The 21,299-nt window shown below is 48.5% G+C and overlaps 1 protein-coding gene across 3 annotated transcripts in view; it reads right to left on the bottom strand.

Moving 5' to 3' along the window:
- Nucleotides 1-5,213: 5,213 nt before the first annotated feature.
- The window catches only part of IDUA (alpha-L-iduronidase), a 38,834-nt gene continuing 22,748 nt past the window's right edge, over nucleotides 5,214-21,299 (bottom strand). Inside the window, exons 1-13 of one of the 3 annotated variants that reach the window (XM_075931297.1) lie at nucleotides 19,433-19,515; nucleotides 19,088-19,355; nucleotides 18,316-18,423; nucleotides 17,159-17,254; nucleotides 16,349-16,551; nucleotides 14,001-14,180; nucleotides 13,067-13,283; nucleotides 11,238-11,450; nucleotides 10,471-10,592; nucleotides 9,447-9,572; nucleotides 8,506-8,582; nucleotides 7,394-7,494; nucleotides 5,214-5,352 (exon numbers count right to left, since the gene is read on the bottom strand). In XM_075931297.1, the coding sequence (XP_075787412.1) occupies nucleotides 5,252-5,352; nucleotides 7,394-7,494; nucleotides 8,506-8,582; nucleotides 9,447-9,572; nucleotides 10,471-10,592; nucleotides 11,238-11,450; nucleotides 13,067-13,283; nucleotides 14,001-14,180; nucleotides 16,349-16,551; nucleotides 17,159-17,254; nucleotides 18,316-18,412 (1,533 nt within the window). In that variant the 5' untranslated portion in view covers nucleotides 18,413-18,423; nucleotides 19,088-19,355; nucleotides 19,433-19,515 and the 3' untranslated portion in view covers nucleotides 5,214-5,251. Of the gene's footprint in view, nucleotides 5,353-7,393; nucleotides 7,495-8,505; nucleotides 8,583-9,446; nucleotides 9,573-10,470; nucleotides 10,593-11,237; nucleotides 11,451-13,066; nucleotides 13,284-14,000; nucleotides 14,181-16,348; nucleotides 16,552-17,158; nucleotides 17,255-18,315; nucleotides 18,424-19,087; nucleotides 19,356-19,432; nucleotides 19,516-21,299 lie in introns of those variants that run through there. The other 2 variants (XM_014579557.3, XM_075931298.1) reach the window with 2 other exon arrangements.

Here is a 21,299-nt window from a genome sequence, read left to right as displayed (position 1 = left end):
GTGATTTTTGCTATCTACTGCCTGCCTCATTTAACCTAGCTTCATATTTTAATTTCTAAGCAATAAAGCCTGCTGGGACCAGAATTCTGATGTGAGATTGATAACGTATGATCCTCGCTTTCCAAGTCGATATGATAGAACATCGACCACTATAGGTTGAACCGCTCTAGTCTAGCACTTTCTAGTCTGGCAACATCCGTGGTCTGGCATGACTCTAGTTAGCTGGATGTCCTCTTTTCACGGCCGTGGCCAAGTCTCCCACGGTCCCATAAAGATTGTTTACAGCCACCAGTCCTGGCTCTCGGTGTTCTGTGCTGTTATTTAGCTCTAATTTACCCCTAAATGTCTTCTAAGAGCCCAGGAAGCTGTGGAAGTGTTGGTAATGCTCCTAAGCATAAGCACGTTTTTATGCTTTATCGACTTATCCTTGTGCCAATACAGTAAAACTGTGTAACAACACTAACACTTTGTTATGAAGAGACTGGAAGAGCCTTGGCTAAGTGTAAGCTTATATCGGGTGTGTCAAGCGCTGTTCCGTTTATTCACCAGGGTGAAATACAAATCAAAAGACCCACTTGCTACAATATTGACTTCCCATGGTCCGGCATACTCGCTGGTTTGGCACCAGGCAGGTCCCCAGGGTGCCAGACTGGAGAGGTTCAACCGGTAGCAAAATATTAGTGCTGAAATGTCCCTACTGGGGTTGGAACCCCATTGTGCTGGGTGTTTCTAGTCAGACAACTGGCCTCCAAAGAATCCAGACTGAGGATGCAATTGGGGCTCACACTGAGGCTGTCTTTCTCAAAGCTCAGATGACAGAATCCCTGCTTTCTCTTAGGATTGAACAAGCTCAGCTGCAGCAAAGCCCTTGGCTCGAGCCAAGATCCCGGCTACTGGTCCTAACAGCAGGTATCAAAATCCTTCCCTCTGCTTGTCTGCACCCCTCCTGTCGCATCATCTGGGGAGCAGTAGATTTTGTGCCCTGTTGCTTTTGTCTGCACAGAGCGATAGAGAACAAATGGGGAACATTCCTCCTTCCCACTGACTTGATATGCCACCACATGATGCTGACTCGTGCAATCCCATAGTCTCTCTGTGACTGGTAATTACATAGGCTAAGGCAGAAGTCAAGCCAAAGTGCATGCTAAGATGTTGGCGCTAGGTAGATAACTGAACTTTCAGTGTGCTGGCAGTTGGGGAAAAGCTCGCTTGCAAATAGCAAATAAATTTCCATTAAAGCTTCTACTTCTAATTTGAGTGGGGACAGTGCACCAGGAATGTGGGAAACTCTCCCTAAAGGGCAAGCCAGTTCTGCTGTAATAGACTAGACCTGTCTGCTCCCTGCCTTCCAAAGAGTCTTCGATGGCGAGGAAGAGGAGAAAGATTGCGAAAGCTCGTGGTTTAAAGCCGTGGGCAGAGCCTAAAGAGGAGGAGGAAAGGCATAGGTACAGCCAGCTGGAAAACAATGTAGATGCGCACTCGTAACCTGTATGTAAACTGCTCTGAATAAACATGCACCGTCCGTCTGGGCTTGCTGGACAAACGCAGTTGTCGGTGGAATGATTTAATGCCTTACTCGTCGCCTCTCTCGTAAGCTTGAGACTCCGTCTCAGGCGACTTGACAAGCTAAAGTTTTACTAAGTTCAGCCTTTGGTGAAGATCCCCTCTGGAAAACGGGGATCCCCTTTTTTTGACGAAGATCTCTTTTGTAATGCACATAAATAATTATGACCTGGCTGCAGCTCATTGGTGTGTGGATTAAATTCTTGGACTCCTGGGTCGGTCAGAATTCAGTCTCCTAACCAGCCCCAGCAGCTGGCAAATTCTTGCCAATGGCACTAAATTAGAGACTCAGAGAGCACTGGAGAGACAACTGCAGTTTATTGCAAGTCCCTTTATTGACAAATCTGCTCAGCAGATAAACAGTCCAGCAGACAGGGAAATACCTCCCGGGCCGGGAGTGCGTACAACGCGTTTAGCCCCGCAACTGGCATTACTTACACCTCCCAGCTCCATGGCAGCTCCCATGTCCCAGCACTGCATGGCACCTGTGAGAACTGACTGCCCGCTGTGCCCTGCAGACCCCTCGGCGAGCGGCCAGGAGTGTCCCAACAAGGTATTCCCACCTTTCACATCCAGCGCCACCTGCCCTGCCCGCTACGGCCGGTGGGAGGAGCAGGGGGCCTGAGCATCGTTAGCGGCCGTGCTGCCGAGTGCAGTGGGATGGGTTACTTGGCACCCTGAGGACAACTCCCAATTCCCTTTCTAGGCTTCATTTCTCCCCATCCTTTGCAAGAATCAAACGCTGTTTATCCTTGTCTGCTGTCTGTGGTATCCTCTCGTGATAACCCGGGCTGTCCTAGGAGTCACAGGGGTTGCCTGTCACCGGCAAGGGCCTGTGGGGAGTCACCGAGGCCCTAAGGATTGTGGAATATTGGTACCACCATCCTAAGGCCTCATGGCTGCCCCAGCAGGAGTCTCCATAATACAAAGCACGTGAGGAGGAGGGAGTAGTGATGCCTAACACTTCCCGTTGCAGCAGCCTGTCTTCAGTGCTTAGAAAATGTACCCACTGAGGCTGAAATTTTCCGGCATCGAAAGCCACATTAGAATGTTTGAAACACAGTACCCTAAGCCCGAGATGCTAATCACCTGCAGCTCCCATTCCGGGCAGTGGACGCTTCTAGACTCCCCCTGCGTCTATAAGCCAGGAAGCGGTGGGGGTGGGGAGGCATGTGGGTTGTATGCACCCGGAGATGTGTAGGAAGAAGGATGAGACAAGAGTCTTTCAAGATGTGGACAGGAATCGTAAGGGCAGCCACCAGCTCAGTTAAACCACACGTTCAATTTTGGCATGGCAGCCGCTTCGTGCTGCTCACAGGATTAACTCATGGAAACTCTTGTGCACGAGTGACACTGGACTATTCTTACCTTAACTTCTCCTTCAGCAGACGCCATGGCGCGATGCTATGGAAATACCGGCTGTGATTAAGGCTGGACAGTGCAGGGGGCTGCTGACGAGACACATGATTTTGAAAGCTAAACGTTTCTCCCTCTGCCAGGTCTCACTGCAGAGTGCAGAATTAACGCTGCATTTCTATGCATTGACATTGTTGGATTTATTTAACAGTAACTGTCCTTTCTGGCTTCATCTGTGCGGGAACACATGCAACGTCCCTGTAACGTAGTTTCCTCTCTGTTACCGAGGCAGACGGGGATGGAAAACTTCTGCTGCGTTAATAAAATCCAGTCACTAGGTGGCCTCGTAATTAAACATATTTTTCCAGGCCTCTGCTCTCAACTTTAATTCCATCTCAGTGGTTGTTACCTGTGCCTAGAATCAATGAAGGAGGGGTACAAAATCCATAGCTAGGAGGCTGGGGAAGGCCGGGGAATGTGTTGCTGATGTTAATGACATAGCCCTGGTACTGAATCCGGGTGTGAGACAAATCCCATTTGAATCCACCATGCCAAACGCTTCCTCCCTGGTACTATGCAGCTGATTTCATATTGCAGTGCAAGTGTGCCTGCTTTGTTATGGTGGTGAGGTATATTATATCACCACAGAGCATACGCGTTGTTCGTAATAGAGGTGTGTTCCTCCACCGTAGCCTCGCTCTTTTCACTGCAGTGATCTTTTTAAAAACACGCTGCAAAGCAGTCCAGTGATGAGGGGCCGGACTAAACACACAGAGCACGTCGCGCTGTACAACAGGCATTAGCACGAGCACAGAGGTGTCCCCAAGAGCTGTGCCAAGCAGCGGACTTGCAAGTCTGGGGGCCATACTGAAAAGTCTGTCAGCTCAGGCCAAGCCACACGCTGTTTAGTGGGAGTCTTTAAAAACATTATTTTCAAATTAGACTGAAGCAACATTCAGAACAAAGCTGTTTTGAATCCAAGTCAAAACATTTTCATTTTGAAACGTGTTTGGTTTGGGGTTGTTTTGTTTTGTTTTCCAACCAAAACGGTCTGGCAAATTTGCCACAAATTCAGGCACTGTTTTGTTCAACCCAAACACACATTTTTGAAGAAAAAAATGTAACCTGACAACCATTGCCTGGGCGCAGTATTCTGTACTCCTTTGTTTTGTGGGAGGCAATGACATGCTAATACCCCAGTCCCAAGGGTAGATTTTCTAATTAACACACATCCGTTACCAGGCATCCGTCACATACCGAAGCATTTCATGCCTCAATCGGGGAAATGTATAAAAGCCTCTAAATGGAGCTGCTAAAAACATTTGGCTGCCCACGAGGGGAAGGCAAGGCCCAGGCTTTCTGCCACAAAGCCTTGGCTCATTTAAGGCAAGGCACGCTGGGGGATGTAGTCCGCAGCAGGCGCATGTGACTGGGTGGAAGCAGTGCCTGCTGGGAAGAGGGAGGCAGGCTTTAAAAGGGCAGTGCACAGGAAGGGGAGGTGAGAGTAGGAGCTCTCTGAGGATGTTCCCTCATGGCCCCCAAGTCAGAGCTGGTGGGAGGGACTCCCTGCTGCGAGGGACCCACAGACGGGGCCTGTAGGGGCCAGTGGGAGGGACCAGCCTGACAGGAACGGTGGCTTCAACTTTCCCAGCGGATGGGAGCATGAAAGAGGCACGGCTCTGTGCTGGTGGCACCCCTCTGGGTGGGGGCGAGGCGCCTGCAGCCCCCTGAGCAGGAAGGACGTGGCTCAGGTGGGCAAGGGCCCGAGAGCAAGCAAATGGCTGCCAGGCTGCTGCCCCCGGGGCCGAGGAACGTTGGACACCCTGCATGGAGATCCCACAGTCCTCCGGGGAAAGGGGCTGAGCTCACCCCTGGGAGCCAGGGAGCAGGACTCCAGCCGCCGGCCGCTCTGCTCACTCGTCGGGCTGCGTTCGGCACAGCCCGCTGGCCGTTATCCCACGCAGCCAGCACTGCAGCAAGGGAGAGAAAATCCAGTCCTGGCCGCGCCTCCCCTCACAGGAAAACACTCTCCGGCCGTCCTGAGGGGGGCTGCCAGCTCTGACTCCAGACCCGCCCCCCGTGCTTCTGTGACCCACAGCACTGAGGGGAACCCGAGTCTGTTGCCACCTGCGGATAAGAGACAAGTTGTTCCCTCCTCACTTTGGGACGAGACACTTTGTCTTCGCGCGCCACGAGGTCTGCCGCGAGACCGGGTGTGCCGCATTCCCGGCTAGCTGGCGAATTCCCTGGCGCGTGAGGCTGGCGTTGCCTTTGCTGCTGCAGGCGGGAGGCAGACTTGGGTTTCTCCTCCGGCTGGCGGACAGGGTTGCGCTCATTCCAGAGCCTCGCGGTACGGCACAGGCACGGAGAAGAGGCCTGGCTTGCCCCAGTAGTCGACGGCGCGCACTCGGTAAAAGCCTGAGACGGCGGCTCCTGCCAACCAGAAAGGTAAAGCGCGGTCACTGCAAAGGAGCAGCATTGGGCGGGTGCTCAGAGCAGCTGGGAGGGACCATGTCTGTCCCTGTTCCACCCCAGGCCTTACTCAGCCCTCCTTCCTGCCTCTGCCCCGCCTTCCCCTGAGCATATCCCAGTCCTGCCCGTCTCCCTCCCTCCCAGAGCATCCTGAATGTTGCAAAACACCAGTTTGTGGTGGGCGGACGCTGCAAGGGGTGGGTGGAGGGGCGGGGCAGGAGTTAGCGCTGGCCGCTGGTGGGCAAGAGGTGCTGGGACAGGGGGATCTGGGGAACTGAGCATTTGCTAATTTTTTCCCCAGGGGTTGCTCCAGCCCCATAGCACCCCTAAAGTCAGCCCTGACATGGCAGTGTCGATCTAGCAGCGTTGCATAGCCTTGCAGACTGAATAATAACATACAGTTGTGTCTGTACTTTACTGGCGCTAAAGAGAATAGAAACACACAAGCTGCTTTGCATGCTCTCGTCCTTTCCTGGTTATTGCTTCTTTTGCTTTTTGGGGGGCTGCAGTGGTTTTTGAGACTCGCTAGCTTGTAAGTCTGTTTCTGTGAAAAGTGATGTTTGCAGGGTAATGCTGCTTTGCTCATAGGCATTCCCCAGCAGGCTGTGGCTGCATGAAAAGCGCCTGGCAGCTGCATGCAGCCATGCTGGGGACAACCACCTTGCTGCTCTCTACAGAACGCAGCCTCCTGGGGGGAGACGGTGCAGGGGATGCACTGAAGAGCTGTGTCTTGTCTTTAAAAAACAGTTAGCAAAGTTCAGTGCACAACACTCCTGCTTGAGAACAGCCCCCAGCGTGCGTGAGTCTTCTGCAGGTGCAGAGCTGGTGTGGCTGGCTCCCGCGCCCGAGGACGGACAGTGTGCTCTGCCTGTCCCTCGCTGGCAGGCTGGCCCCACAGGATCCGGCTTTCGCCTTGTAAGTGCTGGGACAGGGCCCAGATCTGCCTGGGCTGTAAAGAACCATGCGCATGTGGGGCACGGAGTAAAAGAAATGTTACCGTGGATAACTCCACGCAGCAGTATCGGGCATGGGCTTCCCTTCTCAGTCCGTCCTTCCATCTGCCGTGGCAGTGCAACACCTAGGGTTGCCAGATGGTTGAACCAAAAATACCAAATACCCCCCCCCCCAAAAAAAAACCCCCAAAACACTGGGAAAAAAATTCTATTGAAGAAAAAAAAAGCGGGGAGAGACCAAAGTTGTTGAGCAAGCAAAAAGGACTCCGAGACTTATTAAGCAAAATAAATAATAAAACAGCATGGCCCCTTCCAGAGTGAGTGCAGAGTTAGAATAGGGATAGGAACAAGGGAGCGCTTGAGCACTAAGACCCAGGGAAGGCATTGCTTCCCCTTGGTCTTTAGGCTTTTTGCCGGCAGCCATTTTGTGTTCTTGTTCAAGCCAGAACTTAGCTTCCCTGTGGAACCAGGTAAGCATGGGATCTGGGGACAGAGGGCTGAGGGTGTCAGGGGGCGGGGGAGGCTGGGCCCAGGCACTAGGGTTGCCAGGTGTCCGGTATTTTCACCTCCTGGCCAGGAAAAAAAATCTGAAAATACCGGACATTTTAGGTGTCCAGTATTTTATGAATTTTTTTTACCGGACAGGAGGCAAAAATACTGGACTGTCTGGGTCAATTCCGGATACCTGGCAACCCTAGCAACACTGGGGCCAAAGACCGAGGTGCTTCTTGCATTCAAGCAAACGCCTGTTGTCATCAGCGGGAGTTTGCTTCAGTGAAAACTGAGCAAGGAGCTCCGGCTCGCGTCCTTGCAAACAGATGGTGCTACCACTGTCGATGGTGCCTGGGACTTGCTCACCATCAGGGCTGCCTCCTCAGGGTAAGATCCCCAGGAGTGAGGCCTGGCTTCAATTTTGGCACTGAAGCCCTGGGAACACACTCCCTGGCTCAGTATTCCTTAAACTTACTGACAAATAGCGCTGTGCAGGCTTTCCACAGAGTGGGAATGCGGAGGGGACAGAGTACATGGAGTTTGAGCTCCGGCTTTACCTGGGCTGTAGACCCATAGAGTGAAGATCGTATCTCTGGCGTTAATCCGTTCGTACGCTTTTCCGTCTGGCGAGAACTCAACTTCGAAAGTCTTCAGACATCTAGGAAGGAAACCAAACACCTCAGCTGGCGTCTGGTGACCACGGGGCAGACATGCTGACCCCTCTCTGTCAGGTGTCTGCAGGAGAGGGGAGGGAGAGAAATGCTCGGGGCTGCTGGCAACTGATCAGGCAAACCCGGTGCTGCAGCAGACCCTACAAACGCAAGCCAGGGCATGGCTCAAAAAGGCCACAGCAAAGCACCGGGCCTGCCTAGGGTTGCCAGATGCTTTCACAAAAAATCCCGAACATGGCAGGAAAAAAATTGGTTGAGCAAAAACGAAACAAAACGGGAGAACAAAGTTGGTGAGCAAAAAAAAAAAAAAAAGGTCACATTTTACATGTCCAGTATTTTCTGTTGTTGTTGTTGTTTTTTTTTTTTTTTTTACCTGACGGGCCACAAATATCGGACTGTCCAGGTGAAAACCGGACACCTGCCAACCCCTAGGCCTGTCTGACTGGCCTGAGAGGCTCTGACAAACCGGGCAGCCCCTTTCAGCTTCCCCAGACGCTAGGGGGAGAGACCAGGCTAAGCACCTCTGTAGAGATAGTCAGCATCTCACAGGCCCAAAGGTGGGAAGGGGAGAGGCTAGCCAGCCCCCAAAGGATGCACCGAGTCGGCTGTCCTGTATCCCCCGTCTGCACATGAGGGTATATGGGTTGGTTGCTGGTGTGGATGCAACAATTCCCCTTTAGCTCTGCATTCCTCACGATACACCACCCCCCCTCCCGCCAGGGCAACGCTGACAAGCTTGGCTAAAGCAACAGCTTTGAGTACAGAGACTTTTGTGGAGGTTCCCTCCTGGTGGCATCGCACACGGGTCCTAACAGCCGTGTTGGCGACGAAAGCTACTGTGCAAAGTGCTTCAGAAAAACACCTGTCAGAGCTCCAGGGATCGTGCCTCGCTCTTTGCTGGGAGAGTAAACGTCACTCAGTTCTGAGAGACCTCGGTCGGATAAGGGTATGTCTGCGCCCTGCTCTTACCTCGACCTCGGGCTGGAAAACGCACTTACTTGGAAGCCACACAGCCATCGTCCCAACCTACTGCAACCTGCCCCTTGGTCAGCGGTATCAGGTGAACACCTGTCACCTGCAGGCGGAAAGAAGCTCCCGTAAACATCCCTGAAAGAGGGGAGTTGCTCCCATAAGGCTCCGAGGCTGCCGCAGCATCAGGTCCCCTTTAACCCTCTTACAACAAACTCTTGGTGTAACTATTTTGAAGTAAACGGATGGCTGAAACGTGGGTTCCGAAATATGGAAGGCTTTTCCCCAGGGAGCGCCCTTTGATTTCAGCGGGAATCATTCCCTTTCTTGGGACACCTCAGTCCTGACTGAACCTCGGTTTTAGGTGGTTCTTCTCCAGCTGCTTGGCCTGGCCGTTCGGTAGTCCAGTGCTCTTGACTCCCACACGGCCGGTACCCAGTGCCTCCCAGCCTCAGGGGTGTCACGCAGCTGTGCGCGGGGATGGAACGTTCCTGTGGGCCGTTAGCTGCAATGCCATGGTTGGCGCTTGGCTTTCCTGCCTCAAAGCTCCTGGCCCGTTTCCAAGCCTCTGAAATGCTGCACTTCCCACCGTTTCTAAACGATGCTCTCCCGCTGGCCCTTTAAATCGCAGCCAGAGCGCTACTCGGCGCACGGCAGAGCCCCGGGGTGCTGCTGGGGGAGGGGCAGCCCAGGCTGCGCTGATGCGCCAGCCCCACCCACAGCCCCACCCTTCCCAGAGTGCAGAGCCGGGCCCCACCTTCCTTGCCACAGGGCCCAGCGAGTACATCGGCTCGCCTGAACAGAAATCATGGCATCACTTGGTCACTGAAGTTAAACTGTCCCTTTGCCTGAGCCAGCTGGGTTTTGAACCGCAGTGTAGACATGCCCTGAGGGTTCCAACAGCCCACATGGGAGCAGTTTCAAACTCAGTTCCCCCCCCTTCACCCTGCCACTGAATCATGGGACGTACTTGATTGGGAGCCGAGCGAGGTCGTGCACAGATGTGGAGGAGGAAGATGGATGGAACTGGCAGCTCCTGTTTCATGATGAGGCGGCCGTCCCCAGGAAACGGGAATGGTCCTCTCACCACTGGGCCCTGCAAAACCGAAGCAGAACGGTGGCGTTATGTACAGAAATTGATACGCACCATTATGTCTACTGACATTAAACTCTAGTCTACTTGATCTAATTAGTCAGTGAGTGAAAGGCCTGTTTGCCTGACTAATTAGTTAGGATCTAGATGCCCAAAATGTGGGTTGTGCCCTCGGGGGTCAAAGATGAGAATACGAGCTGCTAAGGTGTGTAAGTTCGGTGATGTTGAATACAGGAAAAGAAGGACACCAATAACCTTGTGATGTGTGCCAAATGGCAGACACACTGCTGGGAGGCCACTGTGGCTAGTACAGGGGGTGACTGGGAGCCGCAGACAGCTAAGAGCATTAGACCTCTTCCTGTGCATGTGTGTGTGCCTGGATTTGCCAGTATTGGACAAATCCCTTGAGGACCACATGAAGTGCAAGAAGCCATGCACAAACCAGCTGGCTGGTTGCTCTTTGCTGGAGCTCACTGCTGGTTGAGTACGATTTATTGGTTTTTGCAAGGGCCGTGTACAGCTTGTTCCAAAGCGTCCAGAGCCTGCAGAATTCCAGCGATCGTTAGAAGCCAGACCTCTGTTGCTTCTGTCTGAGACTAGTCCTACGTTTTCTGACCCAGATGATTGTGGAGGTAGATGTAAAGTCTAACGTACAAAGCAAAGAGCAGACACAAACAAAAGGGTTTTCTCTGCGGTTCCTGGTAGGGGCAGGCTCAGCCGATAGCACGCTGGAATGCTGCTACCTGCCTAGTCTTATCACGGGAATCAAGAAGGAAAGAGAAGACAACCATGTGGCTCGGTCCATACTAAGCGTAGTGCCCTAAATAATCCCCCAGGAGAGACCCCGGTGGAAGAACAGTGCGTCGGCACTGTGACCGTGCCCACAGCATACGCCTCCTACCTCGGCATCCCTCATTTGTCGGAATTGCTTTGCAGACGGAAAGTCGGGGCTGCCTCCTTTCTTCCACTCCAAATAGGGATTGGTGAGGTGGTTGTCCAGGTAGTATGTCACGTATACCAGCTCTTTTGGAGACACAAAGGAAACACGTAAAGCTCCTGCTCTGGATGTAAAGATGAAGGGTAAAACTTTCAAAAGTGCAGAAAGGGCTTAGGAACCCAAGTCCCATTTTTCAAAGTGACTTAGGAGCCTGAATCTCATTGAAAGTGAATGGGACATGGGGTAAAATGTTCACACGTTCCTAAGACTAAATAGTTGCAAGCCTTGGTCCTTAATGCTGTGCTCTGAAATTCCCATCTTGGCTCCTAAATAGAAGTGTCTCGACTTTCACAAGTGCTGGGCACCAGCAGCAAAGGGTGAAGAGAAAACCAGCAAACTGTAACTGTGTAATATTCAATATCTTGGTTATATTGTGAGCAGTCCCTGTGGGCTCAGCAAGATCTGGCTTGGGGCAGCTGGGCTCAATTGTTTCCGAAACGGTAGAATTAAAGGCATCTCCAGGGTCCGAGTCCACAATCTTTCCCTAAGATCTCCCGCCGCCCCCAAACAATCTGGGGCTGCCAGTAAGAAGAGATCTCCAGTCAAAATGGAATCTGCTTGGTAATATACAAACGCTAGATGTGATCTCAGTGATGAAAGGAACGCTTTGGAAATCCATGAATCTCTTCCTGGGGCTACCTCACCCAAATCTTTATACACCGCCTGTGTACCTGCGTGTCTGGGGAAATGGGTGACGTTCACGGTTACAGCAGTGAGGTTAGCTGATGTCTGGGTATCGTCACTAGCATAGATCAGTATGGCGGCCTGCCAGCTGTCTGAAGTCCCTCGTTCAGCAGGGATGTGCACGGAGGCTAGCACTCCAACGGTGTTGGCGTTGGCCCTTTTGTCTGTGCTGGTAATCTCTGCAAAAACTTGCTTTTCCCCTGAAAGTAAAAAACATTTTTATCATACAAGGTCCCTAGACCAGTTGTAGACCTTGTGAAAAGGTGAAAAACCTAACTGTCTATACAGTGCTGAGTTCTAGATGACTTGGTTATATCAGCATGATTCTGACTCTGAAAACATCCACTCAATGGGCAGTAGCAGTCAAAAAAAACCCACACAGAATCATTAAAAAAGGGATAGACAGCAAGAGGGAATATCTTATTGCCTCTGTATAAATCCATGATATGCCCACATCTTGAATACTGCATACAGATATGGTCACCTCATCTCAAAAAAGATACCTTAACATTGGAAAAAGTTCAGAAAAGGGCAACAAGAAATGATTAGGGGTTTGGAACGGGTCCCATAAGAAGAGAGATTAAAGAGACTGCGACTTTTCATCTTAGAAAAGAGGAAACTAAGGGGGGGGGATATGATAGAGGTCTATCAAATCATGACAGGTCTGGAGAAAGTGAATAAGGAGAAGTTAATGGCTTGTTCCCATTACACAAGAACTAGGGGTCACCACATGAAGTTAATAGGTAGCAGGTTTAAAACAAACAAAGGGAAGTATTTCATGCAACACACAGTCAACCTGTGGAACTCCCTGCCAGAGGATGTTGTAAAGACCAAGACTTTAACGGGGTTAAAAAAAGAGCTAGATAAATTCATGGAGATTAGGTCCATTAATGGCTATTAGCCAGGATCGGTAGAAATAGTGTCCCTAGCCTCTGTTTGTCTGAGGCTGGAAATGGGTGACAGGAGGGATCACTTGTTGATTCCCTGTTCTGTTCATTCCCTCTGGGGACATCTGGCATTGGCCCCTGTCAGCAGACAGGATACCAGGCTGGATGGACCTTTGAGCTGACCCAGTTCGGCCGTTCGTATGTTCTGTTCTGGAGTAGCACTGGTGAAGTCAATTGTATAGCTGAAACTGTTCAGTTATACAATGGGAGATTTTCAAGAGCAAGTAAGACAAATACCTATCAGGGATGGTTGATATGGTGCTTGGTCCTGCCACGAGGGCAGGGGACTGGACTTGATGACCTCTTGAAGTCCCTTCCAGTGCTACGATTCAGCTCTGGAAATACAATCCCGATTCTGCAAAGCACTTCAGCATAAATCTGACTACATCTGTACCACATCTAGCACGCGGGGTCTTGAGGTACAACATGCCTAAAGCAATTTTCAGTCAATAAGACTTAAGCATGTGTCTAAGAGAATCAGAGCCTGGCTTGACACCTTGGCAGGAGCTCAGCAGGACTGAGAGGCTGGAAAGCTTATTAAAGAGCAGCATAGCTTAACTGGCCCTGGACCGGGTGGATACCAGGCCACGTACACCAAGGAAAGGTCCTGACCAAGGAGGCATGTGGGGGTATAAATAGAAGTAATGGGATCAATGTAGAAGGAACAGCGGATTGTCAGGAAAACAGCCTGACCCCAGTACTCCTGGGGGAAGATGTAGAAGCTCCATTCCTTGTGGCACATACCGTTGGACAAACGGGGAGGAGGAAATAGCCAACCCGGTGTCAGCAGGAAGAAGGAAGTGGATGCCCTATTGACAGATGTGACTGGGGATTGGCATTTAGTGACTGACAACAAGCATAGACTATACCTAGTAGCGCCAGCAGCCCCATCACCGTCAGCACAGGCTTCCTCACCATCTGGACATGCGGCGGCTTGGTGTTGTTCATCTGAAATCGCGCGGTCAGTGTTCTCTGGGTGAAGTAGTGGGGGTAATAGTTCAGGAAGGCGTTGTCATTGCTCAGCAAAGTGTAGTTGATCGTGTTGTTGGCTTTGGAAAGGAGCAGGTTTTGATGTTGGAGGATGATCTGGAAAGTAACGGGGGAAACTGACAGTCATGCCAGGGGGAGGGGAACAATTTCTTGCTGATATGCTAACAACGGCCATATTTCTGCTGAACTGCTATTCAGCATACAGGATTCCGTAGCTCCCATTGGCTTGGAATGGTGATCTGCAGCCAATGGGAGCTGCAAGGGCCAGATGCTCAGGTAAATAAAGCACTGGTGGCCTGCCAGCGGCTAACCCTGTGAACCACCTCCAGTGTATTGCCCACCTCTGGTCTGGAGGCAGTAGGTCATACGCAGGCTGTTGCGGTGGAAAGCTAACTGACTCTGACAAAAAGCCTATTAGTAAACAAGCCCATCTTCTGTGCTCTTCCGACAAGGTTCCGGAAGGCAGCCAACCACGTGAGAGTACGAGACTGCCGTAAATGAGTTCCTAAGGCATGAAATTGGGAAATTTCACACTCAACCTTCTATGAAATGCAAACCTCATTCTTGCTACTGCATCCTTCATTTGTACGGCCAAATCTTGACCAAATCAATTCCCACCAACTTCAAACGGAGTTTGCCTGAAAAAACAGAGTGCGAGAACAGAGCAAGAACCCCAGGATTTGGCCTGTCATTTTTTCCCCCGAGGTCCATTCCTGAAATCCCTTCAGCAACCTAAGAAAACAGTCTTTTGGCAACACACTTGCTCTGCAGACGAGCTTATCAGGAGAAGGCACTACGCGAGCGATGGATTACCTTCACCACCATGGCTGCGTAGGTCACATCAGCTCTCCACGGTTGTGGAACTGACCATCCCACCAGTGGGTCTGCCTCGTCATTGTATACAGGAACGGAGGTGAAATTGGGGAACAACTTCTGAATTTGTGCCACTGCTTCTGTTTCTTGCTCTAAGATGTATAGAGAACTTCCAGCTCCCTGTAACAATCGGAAGCCACAGTGAGGAAGTGTCACGAATCATGGGTAGTGTGAATGGTTAGCATGAGTGAATCAACAGTAAGTGAGCTGAAGAGAGGCTATGCTAAGGCCCAGGCAAGAACCCCGGACGATTATGGACTTGTTTACAACTTTAAGAAAAGAACCGTGTGAAATAAAAGAACTGTGTATTTGTGCTGAGGCAGCTTTTCCAGCATTTGCAGATAAGAAAAAAAAGTAACAAGGGAAGAATCTAACCAAGGACAGGACATTATTTCTCACTCCTAGTGAGACAAGCAAAATTGGGTGGTGCAAAAACCGGGTGTTTCTGGATCGGTCGTGGATGTACCAGTAAGAAGAAGGGGGTGTCACTAATGGACATCACCCCACCTGGACTGTGTGCAACCCGTGGATGGCATCTCACTGGACTGGCCCCTGCCAAGGGGATATATACCACACCATTTTGTCCCAAGAGTTGGAGTCCATCGATTCAGCATACAGCCTCTCTCCCAGTTACGAACGAGTTGTGGACTAAACACTTGGCTGTAACTCGAGCTGTTCGTAACTCGGACCCCATTGAGTTACATGCAGCCGTGCTGTTCGTAAGCGTGGGTCGCGTTCGTAACTTGGGGACAGCCTTTACGGCCGCTCCATGGGAGCTTTGGTCGTAAGTGCGAACGGTCGTAACTTGACCGATCGCAACTTGGGGAGCAGCTGTATTGGGGTGACATGCACGTCGGACTTCTGCCTTAACCAAATTAACCAATATTCCCTGGGGTCCGGCCAGCCCCAGAGGGTGAGTGTGTGTATGTTAAATTGGATTAAGAATTAGGCTTCTACATTGGGTTAAAAATTAGATTTAAATTGTTAAGTATTCCATTTAATTATTGCTTTTAATGCCTTTTTATGTTTGCAGTGCCTTTTAATGTCTTTCACTGTTTGTTTTAATTGTTTAAATACTAAATATACATATAGTGCTTTTAACATTTCCTCCTGAATTGCTTGCAATAAACGTGTCAAGGGTACAATCTGTCTACTGTGGGTCTCTTGTTCTGTGAGCCGGTTATAAGATATGATCAGGAGCTCTGTTTGCTTGGCTTGATCACCCGAGCAGCAGCAGCGCCCCCTTGTGACAGAAGCAAAGTGCCATCGAGGGTATTCTGGACAGTAGTTCTCAAGTTGATTTGATTGCACCCCCTTATTTATGTCTGTAATGGTATACACCCCCGCCTCACAAGTACATGTAGCAATTCAGAAAAATCAACACGCAACTCTCCCGAAATATCAGAAACGGTGAAGCATTGATTCAAACAGAGCCAGTGATCCACTGGTGTAAGAACAAAAGCAAAACAGCGATTATGGTCGAGGCTTACAATTACATGTACACGCCATGTCATAGCAAACGGATTCATGTATGGACGGTAACGACTTTGTATAATGCTATGCAAGCTTAAAAGAAATCCACCCACATGCACGGCACCCTCTAAGGATCTGATTGCTCGGGAGCAGTCAGCATTGCTCATTAATCATTGCTGTGGGTAAATGATTGCCGTACGTTTCCCCTGCCCTCAAAAACCTTGGGGAACCTCTACTGCATAAGACAGTCACAGTAGCAGTCCATGGGTGACACAAGCACCTGTGTCCCTGTCAGATTTGTGTACAGTGTTGTAGCTGCATCAGTCCCAGGATATTAGACAAAGTGAGTGAGAGAAAATCTTTTATTGGACCCGCAGCCAGTATAGCTTGTCCCTCTACTAACAGAAGCTGGTCCAATAAAAGATATCAGCTTGCCCGACTTGCCAGTCAAATTTAACACTTCTGCTTTGTCTGTTGGCACCCTAAAACTGTTGATGGACAGTTAAGACTGTTGGTTTAAAGGGGAAAACTGTATATTCCCCCCTTCCTCCACTTGTGAAAGTGGCTGACACGTTGCTTTCAGGCAGAGCCTCGGTGCGGAAGCATTCAGCGTAAAAGGAAGTTTGTCTGTTAGAACAATTGAAGAGACTGTAACGCCTCTGGGACTGTAACGCCTCCGATCAAGGCACAGCAGAATCTGAAAGTGAACTTCAGAAACCCGAGGTGCTGCCCCGCCCACCTCAGCACTACAGTGGATTCAGAAATACTCTCGGGTACGTTTTCCTTTACTAAGCCCTTGGAAACCATGGACCGACCTTCTTATGGAGGGCTATGTAGTCCAACCGCACACCGGTCTCTCCAGTGAAGAAGTTGGTCCCGTTGTAGCAGTGACGGAGAAGACTCCAGCAGATGGGTGACTTTGGGAATGGATGGAAAGAATCTCCCGGGCCTCCAAATCTCAGTGAAGAGCTAGCGTCTCTTAATCCTTCCGAGCATGCATCGTAATAATTGAGGAAGCCTGGAGTCGGGACAATTACATACAGGGGATAGTTACAACTTAAAACGTTGATGAACGTTACCGAAGAGTCCTGCCGGTTCTCATAGTGCTGCATTAGGCGAGGAGCAATTAAAGTACACACAACTAACAGCCTACAATGGGTCTGAAGCCGCCTTTCCCCCGCTTCCTCTCTCCACATCGATCACAACGGGGTTCTTGAAGTCCCCGTCCTTGGCTTCATACACTGTCAGTAACAAGAAACTCTTCTCAAGGATTTTGCCTGGGCAAGCTACCAAGGCGCACATCTATTAAAACACACGGCTTTAAAGCAGAACAAAACCCTCATTGCATCGCTTCAGTTAATAACCAAACGGTGAGAACACATGATTGTCTGCTGTCATCCTTATTCCACATTCCCCACCCTCATTTCTGTTTTCTCTCGTGTTAATGTCTAACCTGAGATGTTACGCAGTCCAGGGCTGCACGCTACCAATGGAAGTTAGGTGGATCATACCCTGGGCCACTCCCTTAGAAGACAGAATATACCTACGTATGCCCTATAATTTATCACCCCACTTGCCTTTCCCCTACTGCATTCCCACATCCAGGTCAAAAGGCACAAACTTACCGTTGATGCTCATTGACACATTATCGAAGTCGTGATGATCTGGCTCATTCCAGGTTTCAAAATTCCATTTGGCGACGTGTTCCAACCCATATCGATCTGCAGAGGAAATAGTCCCATTTGGTGACATGTTCCAGTTCATCTTTATCTGCAGGACCTTTTATTACTCCAGCTAATGACTGCATGCGGTGCTTTTGTGTGGCAACAGACAATTCCTACTTCCAGGAGAGATCTTGGGACCAACCCATTGGCTTCCAAATATAGTGGAGGAAATTCTGCTCATTGAGATGTCTCTGCAGCTCACATGGATTTCAGTGGTAGTGGTATGCCTGGCTCAGATTTGACCCTCTGTGACTAAAAAATTGCATATCTTTCTCTCATTCTCTGTGGCTATCAACACCAGCTTTCTTCCTCTAATATTCAAAGTCTTTTTATCAAATTGCTATCAACTACACCACATTGGGCTATCTCTCTCATGACCAGGATTTTGATATGATTTAGCACTTTTTGGTAAGTCTTCAAAATCCATCGCTTCTTCTATTCTCCTTCCTAGCACTGTCACTGACTTCTTGTGTGCCCTTGGGCATGTCACTCATCTTGTCTCAGTTTACCCATCTGCAAAATGGGAGGGTAGTGGTATTTATTTTACCTGTCTCCTAGGGATGTGAGACTGAAAGGTTAGTTTTTTGTACAGTGCTTTTAGCTGTGGTTTAGTAACAGTTTGGAAGCGCTAATCCTCAGGAGTTCAGCCCACACAGTCTGGCTTAACCTGATTTTTTTTTAATTGGGCTATATATTGTATGGGCTGTTTTTAGTGTTTTATTGTTAAATGTTGAGTGGTGAAAATGAAACTAAAAAAAGATAAGTGGAATTAGGTGCACAGTTCTCAGCCTCTATTAGAACTTCTCACTCAAAAGACAAGAAATGTAAAGGTACTGAGATCCATTACTTGTATCAAGTTGTTTAAGTAGCTCACGCTTCTATGAAACTTTTTCCAAAATCAAGTTGAAGATTTGATCAACTTAGCTTGCTTACATAAACCCATTGAAACCTCTTCCCTTCCCCCAGTTGCTGCCATGCATCCTGAAGTCAAGGATAAACCTCAGAACTTTTGAAGAATAAAGGATTGATTATTTTACAAGGATTATTTAGTAGCTCACCTATGTATCTCTTGGCCAGAAGTGCAATAAGGTTCCTCCACCTTACAACTTGGTTTTTGTCTTCAAAATCAGTAAAGTATCCTGAAGGGCTTCCCATCAATTCAAACCCTGAAATAAACACAAGAAGTCTAATTCCCTGTTTTCATGAGCTGGTTTACATTTGATTAGCTTAGGAGGTTATTGCGTCTTATTCACACTTAAGAATCTGAAACTACACAAGCTTGAAGAAGTGGGTTTTGTTAGTCTCTGCAAGACTATTTGTTGTTTTTTCAGTTAGGGTATGTCTACACTGCAGAGCTATTTCGGGATACTGGAAGTATCCCGAAATAGCTATTCCACCTCTATTAAAACAGCCTATTATTTCAAAATAACAGATGGCTTATTCCAACATCCCGGTTAACCCTCGTTCCCATGAGGATTAGGGAGAATTTCAGAATACCATGCTATTCAAAATTTGGTGCTGTGTAGACAGTGCCAAATTATGAAATAAGATATTTCAAAATAACATTGAAATAAGCTACGCAATTTGTAAATTGCGTAGCTTATTTCAAGCTAAGGGTACTGTGTAGATGCACCCTACCAGACTAACACGGCTACCCCTCGGAAACACAAGGAATTAGTGACATTAAACGGGCTACCTTTTCTGATGCTGCATGCTAGTTCCACACCAACAGCTACTTTGGTTTTGAGGTTGTTCAAATTCAGTGCTTGTCAGTGAAATCAGCAGTGTTAGGAGTTACCACCTCAGCTTATAAATTGGAGAGTGACTTACAGGCATGTACATTTGTATATGGGAGATGAGTTTAGGAATGTGTCCTCTTTGGTTCCTTCATGGGTATTTTTCCTTTGCAGTTTTCAGTTCAGAAATCTCCGATTAAGGCCAAAGTACTTATGGAAAAATGTGCTGCTTTACTTTATTCCCAGGGTGCAGAATTTCCATTTACATTATTGGGAGTCAAACATAGGTAGAAAAGAACTAATTTCAGACCAAAATCTGCTTTGGCAAAATTCACTTTGAAGTCAGCTGTTTAGTCGGATGACTGTAAAATTTGATACAACATGTTTAACTGACTTGGGGGAGGAAACGGGGTGTTGGGGGGGGGGGGCAGATCCTTACCTGGAATTAGTTTGTTTTTCCAGAGAAGATCCATCAAGTTATCCAGACTGGTAAAGTTGTAGTGAAGTTTTCCATCTGTCATTCTACAGAATATAGGCAATTAAAGTCACAAGCCAAAGGAAATAGCTAAAGTAAGCAATATGAATATTATAAAACATATCTAACTAACTAATACAGACAGCAATTGTGTTACACTTTATATAGCACGTAACACAATGGTGCAGGGCTCCATTTTTGGTTGGCCTCAAGAGGCTACTGTTAAACAAATAATAACATTTGTTAAATAGTGACACTGTATCGCTTTTTATAATCAATACAAACGAAAGCTTTGTTTCAAATAGATCAACTGCTTTAGATGTACACCGAACAGCAACGTTTCAGCTGTTCAGAAATACCTATGTTATTCTGATTTTAAAACAGTTTTGCCATAATGTGATTATTCTAATGAAGCCAGCATTCGGCTCCAGAATAAAGAAGGCTGTATTATGTCTGGTTAAGAGGCCTGCTCTCAGCTGGCACACAAGGACCAGTATGGTACATCTAAAGATTTACATATGAGATGTTTTTTCTTTTTAAAGTAGTAGGTGTCTATAGCATTAAGCCGGGGTGGGCAAATAATGGCCCGCAGGCTAGATCCAGAAGCTTCAGGGGGTAGCCAAGTTAGTCTGTTACAGAAAAAACAACAAATGGTCTGGTAGCACTTTACAGACTAACAAAACATGTAGATGGGATCATGAGGTTGCCACCACTATACTTACCCGTGCCTCTGCAAAAATGGGTGATTGCAGCTCCCATTGGCCACGGTTCTCCATTCCCAGCCAATGGGAGCTGCGGGAAGCAGTGTGCTAGTCCGCGCCACTTCCTGCTACTCCCATTAGCTGGGAACGGTGATCCATGGCTAATGGGAGCTGTGATCGCTGGGACTTGCAGAGGCGCAGGTAAATATAGCAGCAGTGGTCTGCCAAGGTTCTATTTTATTCCCCACCCACCCCCATAAAAGCACCAGTTTTTCCTTGCCCAACCCATGGCATTCTTGTCTCCCAGAGGAAGGAACATAAGCAACATAGCACATTTGGTGAGTGATCATGGGTTTTTTTACCCATGATTTCAATTGTGTTATGTGAATCTCCAATGTCTTCCCTATGTACCAAATGCAGCTTTGGCAACATTTTCTCTACTCCGTTTCCTGTTTTGTGGTCCCTAATGGGTCACTTAGTACATCCTGATGCCAAATGAAAGTATGCCTGACTGTTTAATTCTCATGGTTTTAATTCTTACTGAGGTTGCTGAGCTGGATTCTTCTTTGCTTATGGCACAACTGAGGATTAATAAACATATTTGCTGGTAAGTGAGAAGGTCTTTCCTGCATTTATGGAAACACATATCTACAACAACTATGTTCCAGTGTTAACAGCTTGTGAGACTGTCAGAAAATCCATTCCTTGTACTTCTAGGGCCATATTTTTGGATGTTTCCTTTTATGCACATCCTAGGCTAGCATCCCAGCCTAAACACTAGCACCTAAGAATTATACTTTTCCCCACAAAACCCATTTGTCCCAATCACCTTTGCAGGCATAAATGAACATTAAGAGCATTTTTCATGTTCATCTGCAGAACGTGCCCATGCATGTGTGTGCTTTGGTTATTTTCGGTTTTGTATTGGCACACACCAGCCATCAAAAAAAGAATAACTCTCATCCTGTGTGAAAATATTCTGAAAATGTAATTTATTGTTGCCCTGGGAGAAGACCTGTGCATATGGACACGTTTATCCACACCATGCTCAGAGTAACTAGTTGATTAACCATTTAGGGATTGATCACAGTGCAAGAGATGACTGTAGTGCACAGAAACGCAAGGCAAAA

Source organism: Pelodiscus sinensis, chromosome 6, assembly GCF_049634645.1.
Source record: "Pelodiscus sinensis isolate JC-2024 chromosome 6, ASM4963464v1, whole genome shotgun sequence".
NCBI lineage: Eukaryota > Metazoa > Chordata > Testudines > Trionychidae > Pelodiscus > Pelodiscus sinensis.
The sequence above is the reverse complement of the archived record's forward strand: the minus strand, read 5'-3'. Positions and strand labels throughout refer to the sequence as shown.